The following is a 16,360-nucleotide window of genomic DNA, read 5'->3' on the forward strand; positions in this document are numbered from 1 at the left end:
AAAGTCGCCATGCACACTTAGAGGTTTCTTGGTAGTAATGAAATGACAAATAAGAACTTCATATTTATGTTCAGAAAATTGCTTGTTTATTCGCCAACCTACACAGCATTGAATGACATCGTAACTAGATGCTCAATGCAGAGTACACACAAGTATTAGTGTCATCACATAGGCGCACAGCTGGGAGGGCATCTACACCTTTTTGAGTCTCAAGCTTAGAGAGCTGACACAGAATTCAGTGGCATACTGCAAGGCAAAGCTACATGTGGCATTACAACTAAATCACATGTTTCACCTTTACAAAGAATGTGGCCACAAAATCAATTTTCAAAATGGCACCCAATAGCTTTGAAATGTGGAACCATATCTTACTGCTATATGCCAATGTCCTACAGATCACTACTGTTATCTGGCAGCTTCATACATCATCACTTTCATGTGGCCAGAGCCATCAGTCAGTGGTCACAGTCCCCGATATGTCTGGACGTGGGATCCCAATGTTCTTTTTAGGCATTGACTTACACACTCTTAGGGAAGGAAATTACTAAGAGCATCCAATATATTCATATTATAAAAAAAGTTCAGCTGAACCTGTCAATTTTGCCAGGACCATTTGACTCGTGTCCAAAACATGTTTAGGAAGAGAAGGATCGCCCAAAGTAGTTTGGTAAAAGCTGACCTCTTCTCCATTCTGAGCGGAGCATTCAGGCGTATGAGGGGGGAATAGAAAGATAGCTGCTGCTAGAACATTTAGCCAACAGCTATCAAATATCTACATTAAAGAGCTATTTCAAGTTAAATCACTTATCCCCTATCCAAAAAGTGTCACATTGGCACATCGCAGAGAACCTGACCACTGGGACCCCTCAACAATCTTAAGAATGGGGCCTAGAGTGTTTGTTTTAAACAGAGCAGCGAGTCATGCATGCGTCTCACCACTCCGGTCATTGTGTATAGGGCTGCAGGAGACATAGCTCTTGGCTATATTAAAGAATGAAAAAAATAACAGTGCAAACGCAACTGGTCTGTTTAAAACAATCAGGTCCCTATTGTCAGGATCACTGGGGATCCCAGCAGGTGTAATCCACAGTCATCTGACATTTATTTCCTATCCTGTGGGTAAACGATACGCGATCTAAGTAGTCTTACAGATTGCAGCTGCAGACTTTACTCTGTATTTTGGTGTTAAAGACTTAATGTAACTGATGGCTTCTCAAAAATGAACAGTCTGCACTTGAGCTAAGGGGAACCACAAGTTGCTAGAAGATGATCTGTTTATCACGCATACTACAAAGCTTAAAGTGTCACTGTCGTTATCAGCAGTTTACCTGTTTATAGTCTGTTTTTTTTTTTTTTTGTTTTTTTTTTCAACAAGCACAAGTCAGAAAATCTGTCTAGCTAGTATAAGTATAGCTGCCTTCAGGAGACTGGACCTGGATACAGTAAGTATAGCTGTTATATAGCTGCCTTTAGGAGAATGGACCTGGATACAGTAAGTACAGCTGTTATATAGCTGCCTTTAGGAGACTGGATCTGGATACAGTAAGTATAGCTGTTATATAGCTGCCTTCAGGAGACTGGACCTGGATACAGTAAGTATAGCTGTTATATAGCAGCCTTCAGGAGACTGGATCTGGATACAGTAAGTATAGCTGTTATATAGCTGCCTTCAGGAGACTGGACCTGGATACAGTAAGTATAGCTGTTATATAGCAGCCTTCAGGAGACTGGATCTGGATACAGTAAGTATAGCTGTTATATAGCAGCCTTCAGGAGACTGGACCTGGATACAGTAAGTATAGCTGTTATATAGCAGCCTTCAGGAGACTGGACCTGGATACAGTAAGTATAGCTGTTATATAGCTGCCTTCAGGAGAATGGACCTGGATACAGTAAGTATAGCTGTTATATAGCTGCCTTCAAGAGACTGGACCTGGATACAGTAAGTATAGCTGTTATATAGCTGCCTTCAGGAGACTGGACCTGGATACAGTAAGTATAGCTATTATATAGCAGTCTTCAGGAGACTGGACCTGGATACAGTAAGTATAGCTGTTATACAGCTGCCTTCAGGAGACTGGACCTGGATAAAGTAAGTATAGCTGTTATATAGCTGCCTTCAGGAGACTGGACCTGGATACAGTAAGTATAGCTGTTATATAGCTGCCTTCAGAAGACTGGACCTGGATACAGTAAGTATAGCTGTTATATAGCTGCCTTCAGGAGACTGGATCTGGATACAGTAAGTATAGCTGTTATATAGCTGCCTTCAGGAGAATGGAGCTGGATACAGTAAGTATAGCTGTTATATAGCTGCCTTCAGGAGACTGGACCTGGATACAGTAAGTATAGCTATTATATAGCAGTCTTCAGGAGACTGGACCTGGATACAGTAAGTATAGCTGTTATATAGCTGCCTTCAGGAGACTGGGCCTGGATACAGTAAGTATAGCTGTTATATAGCTGCCTTAAGGAGAATGGACCTGGATACAGTAAGTATAGCTGCCTTCAGGAGAGTGGACCTGGATGCAGTAAGTATAGCTGTTATATAGCTGCCTTCTGGAGACTGGGCCTGGATACAGTAAGTATAGCTGGGGGAAAAAAGGGGGGAGAATTGGCAGCACCTCTATGCCTCTGTTCACACTGCAGGTTGCACGCTGCTTGTGGCTTAAGTACAGACAAAAATACTAAGTGCAACAGCAACCCACAGGTTCAAGATCTTACTGTATATACTCCTCCCAGTGTACACATGATAAAAACCTGCTCTGGTTTTTATTGTGTGTACACTGGGAGGAGTATATACGGAATAATGAATGTATATTTCAAACTTGCTTTACATTAAATCTGCTGATTTAGATTTTGTAAGTTATAACAACAGAGACACTTTAAAATATTCATGTGTGCTTCTGATTTTTTGGGGGAAAAAATACTATAGGACTACAATCATGAGTTTCCAACTCTGAGTTTAAAAAACAAAAAAGTGTATGCTCAGGTAATCTGCGCATACACATCCATTGATGGAGACAGAACAAGGGAGCACACAGCTAGTCAACCAAATTCTGTCAGCCTAAAACACCTATAAAACAAGAGCACAGACTGCTGGAGACTACAGAATGTCTATGGCCAAGTTGAGGCTGAAAAACAGACTGGCTTCCATGTTCGTGTTAATACTTATATCTTGGGGGGGTTTGACACACACAATCGCATACCATCTTTTGAAAAACAAGGCAACTCTGGGCTGAAAATATATCAAGTACAAGTACTAGTCCAAATCAGATGACAAGGCAGCCATTGTCCATATCCTGTACAGTGTAGACTCATAATTTATGAGATATGACTACCATTGCCTCTTATGAATAGGCCATGAAAAACCTCAAACTCTACAGACACAGATGCTCTGTTTGGTAAAGCAGCAGCTGATCTTACAGGAGGGAATTCCCATGACTACTAAAAGTCCTTTTATAATAACTGGGAATGCAAACAATACGAAAACAAAAACATGGTAACATGCAAACCCACCGACCTAGAACTAAATTACTTATATACTTAAACTATCCAGCTACTTACACTATAATGTGTTCAGAGCACTGCATAGCTCTACAAGAGCAACATTCACTACACAAAAAATAAATGTAACTATGGGCCCCCTACAACACAGAATTTATAAAGGAGTTGGCCAGGCATAATATATCACCCAAGTATCACACATAGGTCCTATTAATACACTATGCATGCTGGACATCTGATATTTAACATTAAAATAAAAATCACTATAGTGACAAGTGTCAATGGAATGGACAAAACCTGGTCTGTAATACATCATACGAATTATATTGGAGACACGATCAAATAATAACCAGGTCGGGTATTCAGAAAATAATGCGTATGCCTCTAAACTTTACAACAGATATCAGAGCATTAACACATTACTACTAGATTGACACCCAAAGTCAAAAGCAGGTGAACCAAATGGTGATCGTGTGGTAAAGTAATGCATATCAACATATGTAATTGCTTTAGTGTTTAAAAGAGGTCTCCTCTCCCTTCAATTCCCTGGTTTCAAAATAAAGTTCGACATTTACCAAAAAAGTGATATACAAAAGGGTAGTTCAGCAAGAAAAAAACCTTCAAATGAACTGGTGCAAAAAAAAAAAAAAATTAAATAAAAATTAATCTATAAATTTCCAGAATAATAAAATTAACTCATATACTATATATTAATTTGCCACCATTTCCCACTCAATTACTGCAAGTAGATATCTGTCTATTTACAGTAGATGGTTTAATAAACTCTCATTGTGAATGTTTTATTACTTCTATAAGCTGGAAAGCTATAGTATTCATTCAGCATGCCAAGAGCAAGGATGATGAAGCAAGCTGACAAATACTGACTTAAATCCTTTTGTCTAGTTTATAGGAAAAGTTGACTGACACAGTTAAAAGAGCACCATGAAGGATGCCGCCTACAATGTTGTTACCCGACAATAGCTTTAATACTTTTATATCTTAATTGTCGTAATAATATTAAAACATGCTAAACGTTGCAGATGGATCTCTAGAGAAACACATGAAAGAAATGCAGGTGCACAAATTCTGCTGGGGTCTTACCATACATGGCGTGTGTTTGTTCTGGAGCACCATACTGTGTAGCAGATGAAGACACTAAACCAGCCTGTGCATGTGCTGGTGGGGCCATCATTCTAGAGTTTCCTTGAATTACAGGGCTATATACATGGGGATGCTGGAAAACAAAGATATCAAGAAAATAAGCATTTCAATACAAAACTTAACTTACAAATTAACTTTTATTTTAATTAAGACAATAGTACCCCTCTTTTAAAGGAGTAAATATATAGCCCTTAAAGGGGACCTGTCACCACGGCTGCCGGGGTGAAGCCCCTTATACCTACCCCTTCCTCGAAGTCCCGGACCCCGTCCTGCCGCGAGAAATCCCAGTCGGAAGCCGTGCGCGCGCGCTCACCAGAGAGGAGTCCGACACACATGGAAAATGACTGCTCAGTCATTCTCTATGGGCGATGGACTCATCTCTGAGAGGTCCGGGACCGGGGATAAGTTTAAGAGGCTCCACCGGGGGGGTCAGGCGGGCTTTACCTTGGCAGCCAGGGTAACAGGTCCCCTTTAATGGGGTATTGTAGCCCACTGTGTTAAAAAAATAAAATAAAATTAAGGCAATGTTGGAGTGAAGGAAAAAGAATAAAAGGTTATGTTCAAACAATGTAATAAGTGCAAATAACAGCTGTTCTTGCAAAACAAAAAAAAAAAAAAAGGGGTATTAATGGTCGAGTTCAATGGCCGTTGTATGCACTTATTTTTACTTAGTTTGAGCATAGCCAAAAATTCACCTAATCCCAGCCACTAACAGATAAGAGCTCAAAGCAGGACCTGCCAAACTCAGCCAATCACTGGCCAAGATGGCAGATTGCTACCTCTAGCGATTGTTTTCTTTCTTGCTTCTCAGATGAAACCAAACAAAAAAAATCAATGGGGTAAAGGAGAAGGAAAGAAATAGAAAGGGAGCTGTGGGGAAATGGAACTAGGTGTGCATACAATTTTATTTTTTCCTGCCCCAGTAGCATTTTTTGCTGAAAAATCCCTTTGAAAATTAACAAAGTACAAATTCACAAGCAACAGATTTCGATAGATGCAAGAATTACAATCCTTCAGATCCGAAAGATACATACAGAGACAAGGCATCTCAACAAGCATAAAGAAAATTAAATAATATTCTTCTGAATGCGATGACCTTAGTGACATAATAAAAAAAAAAACTTGCTTACTTGTGACTGATAGTGCTGCACGTGCTGCATTAGAGGCTGGCTGGGGAACTGCTGTGGGCTATAAGCAACGTACTGCGCAGAATAGGCAGGTGAAGTAGCTACTATAGGTGGTCCGGCTGCAGAAACAGGGTGCATCATTGTATTCTGGTGATGCTGATCCTGTCGCTGCTGAGGCATATTTGGTACTGCAAAACAAAGAAAAACTGGTTACTAATACAACATAAGGAAAATTCCAGCACCATGCAAGTCCATGACGAATTCTTTATTGTGGCACCGTAAAAAATATAAAAACTTGACAATAGCTTGACAATAGCTGACGCGTTTCGATCTGTGCAGATCTTAATCGTAGCATGGGTGTACATAATGTTATCCAACTTATATAGGTAATACAGATACATGGTAACACCTTCTTTCTTAGTCACACCCATCCACAAAGGGGGAGGGGACTGTTTAACCCTAGCAGTATATGTTGCACGCATAAATATTTACAAACAATGCAAAATAATGCAAAACATATCATAAATGCATATATAGGTTCAAAGGAAAAAATGAAACAGAGAAAAAGAAAAAGAAAGAAAAAAACAAGGAATAATGCATCATAGGACTATACAAAGGAGATAATAATAATGTGTGTATAAATGTACTGATACATTAAATCATAACGATGATTCAGACCCGCGGGATATCTAGTTTTCAAAGTAAAAATCCAAAAAGCTTCTCGGCTTAGAAGCATCTTCCGTCTGTCTCCACCACGTGAGGGCTGAAAGACGTGTTCAATACCCATGCAAGAAAAGCTCTGTAAATCGCCCTGGTGGACAGAGGAAAAATGCTTAGAAACCGCAGAGACACTGACTGCATTCACATTGTTGCTATCTGACATATGTCTGCGCATGCGTATTTTTAATGCACCTGTTGTACATCCCACATATTGCAACTGGCATGTTTTACAAGTGATCAGGTACACTACAAAAGTGGTGTTACAATTAATAAAACTCCTGATTGGAAAGGTAGCTCCAGTTACCGTGGATGTAAACGTTTTTTCAATTTGCATGTGGTGGCAGGTTATACAGATGTTGTGTCCACATCTGAAATTGCCAGTGGTATGCAGCCAAGTTCTGGTATTTTGTTTTTGGCTGGAAAACATACTTGGTGACAAGCGTTGTCCCAGAGTCCTACCTTTACTGGGCACAATAGATACACCAGAATTCAAGATGTCATGAAGCATCTCGTCATGATAAAGGATTTGTAAATTTTTATGGAAGATGCGCTTGACATCATTGAAGTCTGTACTATAAGGGGTGACTAGTGCCACAGTTGGGGTGCCGGAGGGGTTATGTACTTTAGGCATTAACAGTGTCTCCCGAGAACGGGCAGACACTTTTTTGTCAGCCCGATCCAACATCCATCCACTGTAGCCCCGTTCACAGAGGCGATTTAAAACCTGGTTTTTCTGTTGTGACCATTTATCCGGGTCTGAGCAATTCCGTTTTGCTCTTGTGAGCTCTCCCACGGGTACTGATTTTATTGTATGTAATGGATGACAAGATTTTGCATATAAGATGGTATTACCCGATGTGGGTTACGGTAGGTGACTGTCTCTACCCTTTGGTCGGTGACGTTACCTGTTAGAGTAAGGTCTAAAAAGGAAATGCTGATTTTATCCCACTGTAACGTAAACCTTAAATTAAAAGTGTTGGTGTTGAAATAATCTCCTAAGGTAGGTATGGCCGCCACATCGCCAGACCAAATGAGTATGACGTCATCGATGTAGCGGCCATACCACACCACCGACTGTAAAATGGGGGAGTCTGTTTGAAAAAGATAAATGTTTTCCCACCAAGCCATAAAAATAATAGCATATGACGGAGAGAATTTCGCGCCCATACTGGCACCGGACGTCTGTAAATAATAAGTGTTGTCAAAGGAAAAGAAATTATGTGTCAAAAGGTATTCCACAACCAAAATAATATATTCACGTAACTCTATGGTATATGAGCTGTGTTCCTGTAGAAACCAATGCAAGGCCTTCAGACCCAGATCATGAGGTATACATGTATAGAGCGAAGATACATCGCATGTCACCCAGCAAATAAAAAAAAAAAAAAATTTACAAATCCTTTATCATGACGAGATGCTTCATGACATCTTGAATTCTGGTGTATCTATTGTGCCCAGTAAAGGTAGGACTCTGGGACAACGCTTGTCACCAAGTAGGTTTTCCAGCCAAAAACAAAATACCAGAACTTGGCTGCATACCACTGGCAATTTCAGATGTGGACACAACATCTGTATAACCTGCCACCACATGCAAATTGAAAAAACGTTTACATCCACGGTAACTGGAGCTACCTTTCCAATCAGGAGTTTTATTAATTGTAACACCACTTTTGTAGTGTACCTGATCACTTGTAAAACATGCCAGTTGCAATATGTGGGATGTACTACAGGTGCATTAAAAATACGCATGCGCAGACATATGTCAGATAGCAACAATGTGAATGCAGTCAGTGTCTCTGCGGTTTCTAAGCATTTTTCCTCTGTCCACCAGGGCGATTTACAGAGCTTTTCTTGCATGGGTATTGAACACGTCTTTCAGCCCTCACGTGGTGGAGACAGACGGAAGATGCTTCTAAGCCGAGAAGCTTTTTGGATTTTTACTTTGAAAACTAGATATCCCGCGGGTCTGAATCATCGTTATGATTTAATGTATCAGTACTAATTTATACACACATTATTATTATCTCCTTTGTATAGTCCTATGATGCATTATTTCTTGTTTTTTTCTTTCTTTTTCTTTTTCTCTGTTTCATTTTTTCCTTTGAACCTATATATGCATTTATGATATGTTTTGCATTATTTTGCATTGTTTGTAAATATTTATGCGTGCAACATATACTGCTAGGGTTAAACAGTCCCCTCCCCCTTTGTGGATGGGTGTGACTAAGAAAGAAGGTGTTACCATGTATCTGTATTACCTATATAAGTTGGATAACATTATGTACACCCATGCTACGATTAAGATCTGCACAGATCGAAACGTGTCAGCTATTGTCAAGCTATTGTCAAGTTTTTATATTTTTTACGGTGCCACAATAAAGAATTCGTCATGGACTTGCATGGTGCTGGAATTTTCCTTATGTTGTTCTAAGCCGGTGAAGCCCACACCTCCGTGCACCTGATGAGGAGAGATTACATGCAGGTGCGGTGAGCTGGATTGTCTATACCTATTCTGCTGGTTACTAATACAGTTCATATCTTACAACATAACTAAGCATAACTGTTTATTGCAACTACAATGTGATTTGTAATCATTTCGTATAGAAATACTAGACATGGCAAAAACAAGGCTTAATGACTTCATTCTATTTTTTTGTATGTTTTTAACAAAATGATACTCTAATAGACTATCACTCTATACCCTATCTCCTCACTCTTATTTCAATTATTGCTGCAGACCATGAGGATACAAGTGTATAAGCAGATGGATTTGGTGTGTGTGGACGGGAGGTATATAGACATTTTTATCATTATGATTTTCCTACGGGAAGTTAAATAGGTTTTCTACCCTGTGTGTCAGTTTAAAAGGTAGACTAGGTAAGTGGGAAAGCCAAACTTACCAACCTTGCTTTTTCTGGTTAGTGGTTAGCACGAGAAATGCCCATATGGCGGGACAAAGCTGCAGTCAATGATTAACATGTCTACATCGACCACAAATCAGAAAGTGCAGCGGGGAGCGGTGCCCCATTACAGTTTAGTGGAAAGGAGCCAGGGAGCTACACATTACTTTCCCACCTCCTCAGCAACACTTGGTGAAAAAACTCTTTAAATTGGGCAGTTTTTAATTGGTCGACCCCAAGTATATTAGAGAATGCCTAAACAACTAACATCGCGGTTGGTTCAGCACCATTGGTCCAAACCTTTAGGCCCCCTTCACATGTCCATGGCTGTTTTCATGGCCAAGAAACACTGATCCTGAAGCCTTTTAGGAGACTTCAGCCGCCTTCTCCTTCACTCTGCGTGTGAACGAGTGACATCATGCGTGCGTTACAGCGCTGAGGGAAGGTAGAGGCCTCTTGTAGTATAATGCCGCCTGCAGCCACAGGGTGCTTAACAGGGCCCTGTCAATCACAGCGCAGCCACTTGCCCTGGTGCTGTTCCGGGGCTGCAAAGCAAAACATCCAGAACTCTGGATGTACCTATATTTCAATAGGGAATCTGTCCTGGAATTCTGTCTGAGAATAGGAAATGATGAAAAAAAAAAAAAATTCTAAATTTTCTGGAACGGACACCCTTCAGGAAAAAAACTGAAGGGTGTCCGTGCCCGGTACTATTCTATAGGTCAGGAAATCTTTTCAGACTTTCTAAAACGAAATCTGGACAGATTTTCCAGACGTGTGAAGGGGGCCTAGTTGTTTAATGAAATCTCCATTATGTAAGCTGTCCACAAATACGACACAGTAAAATAAAAGCATGCAGTGCGTGTCAGTCTCACCTTTACCTGCTCTGTATGTCTTGGCCTGATTGACTGGCACTGTTGTCATAGAAATCGGATATAATGGCTAAAGATAAAAGGAAAAACACAAACATATTGCTTAAAAGAAACAATGCTGAATATGTGAACTTTTAAAACAAAATGGCATCTATCATATTTTATATGAAAAACATATTGTTCAAACAAATAGGTTGAGACATAATCTTAAGACAGCTCACTAACTGTTGGTATAGAGTGATAACTAAGGGTTACCGGCAGAATTTTAGAATTTAATTATTACTGTGAAGTTGATAAATTACACATATACAATAAAAATTACTAATATATACTAGATTTACATGCATTACCTGTACACCAGGACTCACAGGAACTGGATACATCATATTTGGTGCAAAACAAACTGGCTGCGTGTACACAGGAGTCGGCTGCTGATGTCCCACCATTGAAGGGCTTGGCTGAGCTTGTGGTCGAGGTGAGGTTGGCGTTGTAGAAGGCTTAGGCTGCATTTTATGGAGGAAAAGGGAGAAATTGATTAAAGTCTGCGTCTTTGGACAGTCATTTGAATTGTTCTTGGAAGAAAGGATGTAAAAAGCAGCTCTCACACCGCCATTTCAGGCAGCTTTCCCCTCATGGTACTAAAGAGGATGATTTCCAGCTCCAAGTTTATTTAGTCCATGTTAAAAGGATACAAAAGGACATCAACCTCCGCGCGCGCTGAGAGAGGAGTCCGCGCGCCGGGCTGCAGCGGCTGATATCTCCGTGACCCGACCGGATCCAGAAGCGGGATCAGGTGAGTATAGGGGGCTGTAGTGAGGGGTCGGGAGCCTGTGACCCCGGCACGGGGGGGGGGCACTGGTTCCCTTTAAAGCTTTCCTTTCAAGAAAATGCTTCACTTTAACTAGATGCCTTAGAACATGACTGGGTATTTTAGGATTAGCATATATCCCTAGTTATATTCTAGTTAACTCCTAGCTGAAGTGAAAAGTAAAAAGGTAGTGTGAGCTACTTTGCATATTTCTTCCAGAATTCCCAGTGGAGTATGAATGGCCTCTAAGTCTCCATCCATCTTTAGGACGCTCTACTAAATCGGAAACTTTTGGTCCCTTGGTTGATTAGTATGATTTATTTTAAATAGGAAAAATGTTTTCATGGTAAACATAAAGCTTATGCTGAAAAGATTTGGAATTCAGATACCCAATCTTAAGGCCTGCATGTATATGGCTGGAGATCTGTAGCCAATTTTAATGGCAACACAAGCCGAGTCCATTGCATGTTACAATCTACCTGGAGGCCGCACAAACTGAAATGGGGAAAGGCGCTGGAGCTATGTATCATCAAGCAATGTTTCCCGTCAGCTAGGTTATGATGAATCAAAAAACAAACCCCAAACATCCGAACCCAGCCCTAATAAGCTAAAAGTGGTCATCTCCTTTTCAAATGAAGCAAAGAGAATACATAAAAGAAATCGGTATAATTACTTGAGCATATGATCGCGGATTGAACTCCTTTGCATTGGGATTTAATGTAGATTTCCTTACTTGCCTGGAAGAGAAAATTAAATGGTAATTCATCTATGGTAATGTGAAAAGGGCATTTGAGGCTGCACGAGATTCTGACTACAGCAGGTGCTTTTCTTTTAGGTGCAATATTGGCATTTAGATCTTACATGTAATGACTTAAAAGCCTTGCTTTCATTTGTACCAGCTGTTCACATAATGTAAAAGACAAAGATTCTAAATTTGTCTGCGAGGCAAAAAAATTTGATGTACGCTGGCCAAAGAGCGGAGCACACGCCCGCGCGCTACCCCTGGTTGTATCTCGAGGTCGCACTGCAATGCTGCAACCTTGAGACACAACCAGGGGTAGTGCGCGGCAGTGAGCTCCATTCTTCGGCCTGCATACATCAGACTTATTTGCTTCATAGACAGATTTCATTGTCTTTTATGTTATTAACCAATGCCTTTAAGATTGTCTGTAAAAAAGTCCGAAATATGAGGAACTCTTTGCCATGTTACTCAATCCATTACTGAACATTTTATGCAGTTTGACCTACCCAATAATAACCCGGAAGGCAGCAAAAGAAACCCCATAAGACTTCTATCACAAAGGGTGGTTACACACAAACACAAAAAGTCACAATTGGATCCAGCAACAAGAAGTTTTCATTTGTTTTTATTTCCTAATACCTTGGAAAGTTTTTTTTTTGTTTGTTGTTTTGCGCATAGGTCATTTATATACTTCTATACTACATTATATATATATATATATATATATATATATATATATATAATTATCAGGCACCCACCCCCTTATAAGTCTATTCTCAAATCTAGTTTCTTTAATGTACAGTACTTCATTACTTTGTTCAAGAAGGGTAGTAATTCACTCACTCTGAGGCATTTTCCTTTTTATCATCCTTGTCTTCATGATCCTGTTTGCCTGGTCCAGAGGTCTGTACACCTTGTGATGTAACCTCTGGTCCTCTTTTGTGTTCAGAACCACTACTGCTAATTGACGGGGAGATGCTGGGGCTGCTTGGTTTGCTACTGCTGTTGCTTGTAGGTGCATTACTGCCACTTTCACTGGCAGACTCCTTGGAATTAGAGTCAGACTTGTCCTTCAAAAGATCTCTAGGCTTCTCCAAGTTGTCACGGTTTTTGCCAAGGAGCTGATCAATGGCATCAGGACTAGAACTAGACTGTAACTATAGAGAAACATAAAATAATCAAACAGTTCTGAATATCTTATTCCTTAAATCCATATCACATCCATATAGCATACATACCCTGAAATCATTTTTAAACTTCTTTAAGTCATCCAGTTGCTTTCTTTGCTCTGAAGCCATTGATGATACTACTGGATATAAAACCATAAACATTGTTTCATGCTTAAGAGACTTGGATTGGACATAGATGTTACATACATTCAGTTCAATAATCAAGCATTTCTCATACATACATACATTTAATTAAAAGGGGTTGTTTACCTATTTTTTTCTTTCAAATCAACTGGGGCCAGAGATTTGAAATTTACTGCTGTTTAAAAAAAAAATCACCAGTCTTCCAGTACTGCTGTATATCCTACAGGAAGTGGTGTATTCTTTCCAGGCTGAAAAGCAGGAGAGGTTTTCTCTGGGGATTTGCTGCCGTTCTGAACATTTCCTGACATGGACAGAGGTGGCAGAGAGCAATGTGTCAAGACTGAAAAGAATACCCCACTTCCTGCAGTACATACAGCAGCTGATAAGTACTGCAAGAGTAACGATTTTTTTTAAATAGAAGTAAATTACAAATCTATATAACTTTCTGGCACAAGTTGATTTGGGAGAAAAAAAAATTGTGAATTACCCCTTTAAACAGAGAAGAAAATGTTTGATTGAATCAATAGGCAAGTCAGCAGATCTATACTGCTCAGAACAGCTCCTAAGTGCCCATTTACACAGAAAGATTATCTGACAGATTATCTGCCAAAGATTTGAAGCCAAAGCCAGAAACAGACTATAGAAAGAGATCAGGTCCTAAAGGAAAAACTAAGATTTTTCCCCTTTTCAAATCCATTCCTAGTGTTGGCTTCAACTCTTTGGCAGATAATCTATCAGATAATCTTTCTGTGTAAATGGACCCATAATAAAAGCATAAAGTGGAGCAAGTGGAGTTTTCCCATCAGGTCAATTAACAAAAAACTTCAATGTTATATTTGTGCACATACCTTTGTTGTCAGGTTTGCTAAAGGAAGAAGAATCACTTTGTTTCATAGACTCCCTTCCAGCTGGAGAAATTTGCCTCTGATCTTGTAATCGAGAATCCTTAGCTAGATACAAAACACATACACATTAAATACTAATTCAGAGTGTAGTCTTATATCCCAACCTAATTTTTGACCTATCCCCATACATCCCGATCTCATGCAGATGTCTTTCATTGTGTTTACTCCCAATACGTGCTGGGTAAATGGCATGGTGTCTGGTTATGTTATGGGAATTAAACCCCCTGCCAAAGCCAGAGGTCTGAGAAAACGTTGAGGGAGTAATGCATTAGGTTTTAGCGATAATTGTTTATGGTTGGTAACCATAGAAAAAATTGCAGCCGTGCTGGGAATCAAAACCAGCTATTGGCCTTGTTAAGATATGCCAAAAGCTAATACAGCGCTGGTATACCTGATGACAGTGACTACTTGGCCAACAGATAATGCCCAGATGACTTGATGGCCCACATTTACATACAGTGCTGGAATTTTTTAAAAGTAAATTGGCAGGTTAAACTGGGCAGATGTATCAGCACAACATCTCTAAAAAAAAAAGCTCATATGACATCTGAAAACTGGAAGCACAGATTTATTCATATCTGTGCTGTCAGTCTCCCTTTAAGAAGTCAGGCTGCCATAAAGCTCTGCACTTGGGGACACAATGTGTTATAAAGTCAGAGCACTAAACATCCTGTTATTTTAACTTTTTTTTTTTTTTTTTTTTTCAAAGTACAAAACCAGGAAATGAGCTTAAAGGGGTACTCTGGGCTGGGGTCATTTTCAGTGTATGGCAGGAGAGAGGGTGGATATAGAAGCCGCTGGTCACTTACCTCCCCGGTTCAAGCGTCGGGTCCCGGATCGCGCTGCTTCCTGGTCTGAGCTGCGGCTTTAGACCGGACGTCTCAAGACAGCTCAGTTATTCAGCGGTAGTAGCGGAGTCCCCCCTCGGCCTCTAAATGGCTGACCTGCCTTGAGACGTCACGTCTCAAGCTGCAGCTCAGACCAGGATCCAGGATGCAATCCAGGATCCAGTGCTGGAACCAGGGAGGTAAGTGACCGGCGGCTTCTATATCCACCCCCTCCCCATACATAACCATACAAACCATCACACACATACCTTCATTAGAAGGAGTAACTGCTCTGTTGGAAGCTGGGCTTGCAGGTGTTGGAGATCCAGTGGGTACAGGCATAGTAACAGAATCTGGAGCAACAGAACCAGCCTGAGGAGAGCTTACAGCTGGTCCGGCGGCACCACTCATAGCACTTTGTCTTGGAGATCTAGGCCTGTGGGTTTTGGGTGACAATCTTTGTACTACAAACAAGCATAAACCAAAAAAAAAAAAAAAAAAAAGTGAAACCTTACTCTTCCACAAAAAATGCACAGTATTTTGTTTAAAAGGGTACTCCAGTGAAAATATCTAAAAATGAACTGGTTTCAGAAAGTTATATAGATTTGTAATTTATTTATGTTTAAAAGACTCCACTCTTCCCATACTTATGAGCTGCTTTATGGAGTATTCTTTCCAGTCTGACACAGTGCTCTCTGCTGCCACCTCTGTCCATGTCAGGAACTGTCAAGAGCAGGAGAGGCTTTCTATGGGGATTTGCTACTACTCTGGACAGTTCCTGACATGGACAGAGGTGGGAGCAGAGAGCACAGTGTCACACTGAAAAGAATACACCACTTCCTGCAGGACATACAGCAGCTGATAAGTACTGGGAGGCTGGGGATTTTTAAATGGAAGTAATTTACAAATCAATATAACCATTTCAAACCAGTTAGTTTGAAAGAAAGAAAAAAAAAATCAATCGCTGGAGTACCCCTTTAAGTAAATTGCTTAGATGTTACAAAAAAATTTTTTTTAAAAACTATTTAAATGCCGTAAAATAGACTTTCTACTGACCTCCACTCACAACAGATGACCAAGTGCCACCTGAGGAGCTGTTTCTGGACACCGGTGGAGCGGACACATCTCCTGGTTCATTGCGAGAAACAAATTCAAGACCACCACACATGCTCCTACCATTAGAAACTCTATGGGTACGAGGATGCCGCTGTGCCTTGGGAGACATCCTTGGAGGTCCTGAAATTATAACAGTTTCTTTGTAAACTTTACTAAACAAAAAACAAAACAAAAAAGGCATAAAAACAGACAGACACCAGGTAAATTCTAGACTTGGGGAGTTATGAGTTTATTTTTCTGAAAAACAGATACAGCATCACAATATTGCCACCACAGCAGCACATAGTCATGATAAGCAGAATATTGGAGACTACCATAGACCTGTAAGCACAAAAACAAGCCTCGATACGTCACTGCAGAAA

The 16,360-nt window shown here is 40.2% G+C and overlaps 1 protein-coding gene across 7 annotated transcripts in view; it reads right to left on the reverse strand.

Annotated features, from left to right (window-relative positions):
* Nucleotides 1-16,360, reverse strand: part of ATXN2 (ataxin 2) — a 69,834-nt gene that overhangs the window by 9,349 nt on the left and 44,125 nt on the right. For 3 of the 7 annotated variants that reach the window (XM_069960783.1, XM_069960780.1, XM_069960787.1), the window contains 10 exons: nt 15,939-16,118; nt 15,152-15,346; nt 13,999-14,100; nt 13,076-13,146; nt 12,681-12,994; nt 11,769-11,832; nt 10,638-10,790; nt 10,291-10,357; nt 5,799-5,983; nt 4,609-4,741 (listed from right to left, as the gene is read on the reverse strand). In XM_069960783.1, coding sequence (XP_069816884.1) covers nt 4,609-4,741; nt 5,799-5,983; nt 10,291-10,357; nt 10,638-10,790; nt 11,769-11,832; nt 12,681-12,994; nt 13,076-13,146; nt 13,999-14,100; nt 15,152-15,346; nt 15,939-16,118 — 1,464 coding nt within the window. The remainder of the gene's footprint in view (nt 1-4,608; nt 4,742-5,798; nt 5,984-10,290; nt 10,358-10,637; nt 10,791-11,768; nt 11,833-12,680; nt 12,995-13,075; nt 13,147-13,998; nt 14,101-15,151; nt 15,347-15,938; nt 16,119-16,360) is intronic. The other 4 variants (XM_069960784.1, XM_069960781.1, XM_069960785.1 and 1 more) reach the window with 2 other exon arrangements.

The sequence above is a fragment of the Dendropsophus ebraccatus genome, chromosome 3 (genome assembly GCF_027789765.1).
Source record: "Dendropsophus ebraccatus isolate aDenEbr1 chromosome 3, aDenEbr1.pat, whole genome shotgun sequence".
In the NCBI taxonomy this organism is placed as follows: Eukaryota; Metazoa; Chordata; class Amphibia; order Anura; family Hylidae; genus Dendropsophus; species Dendropsophus ebraccatus.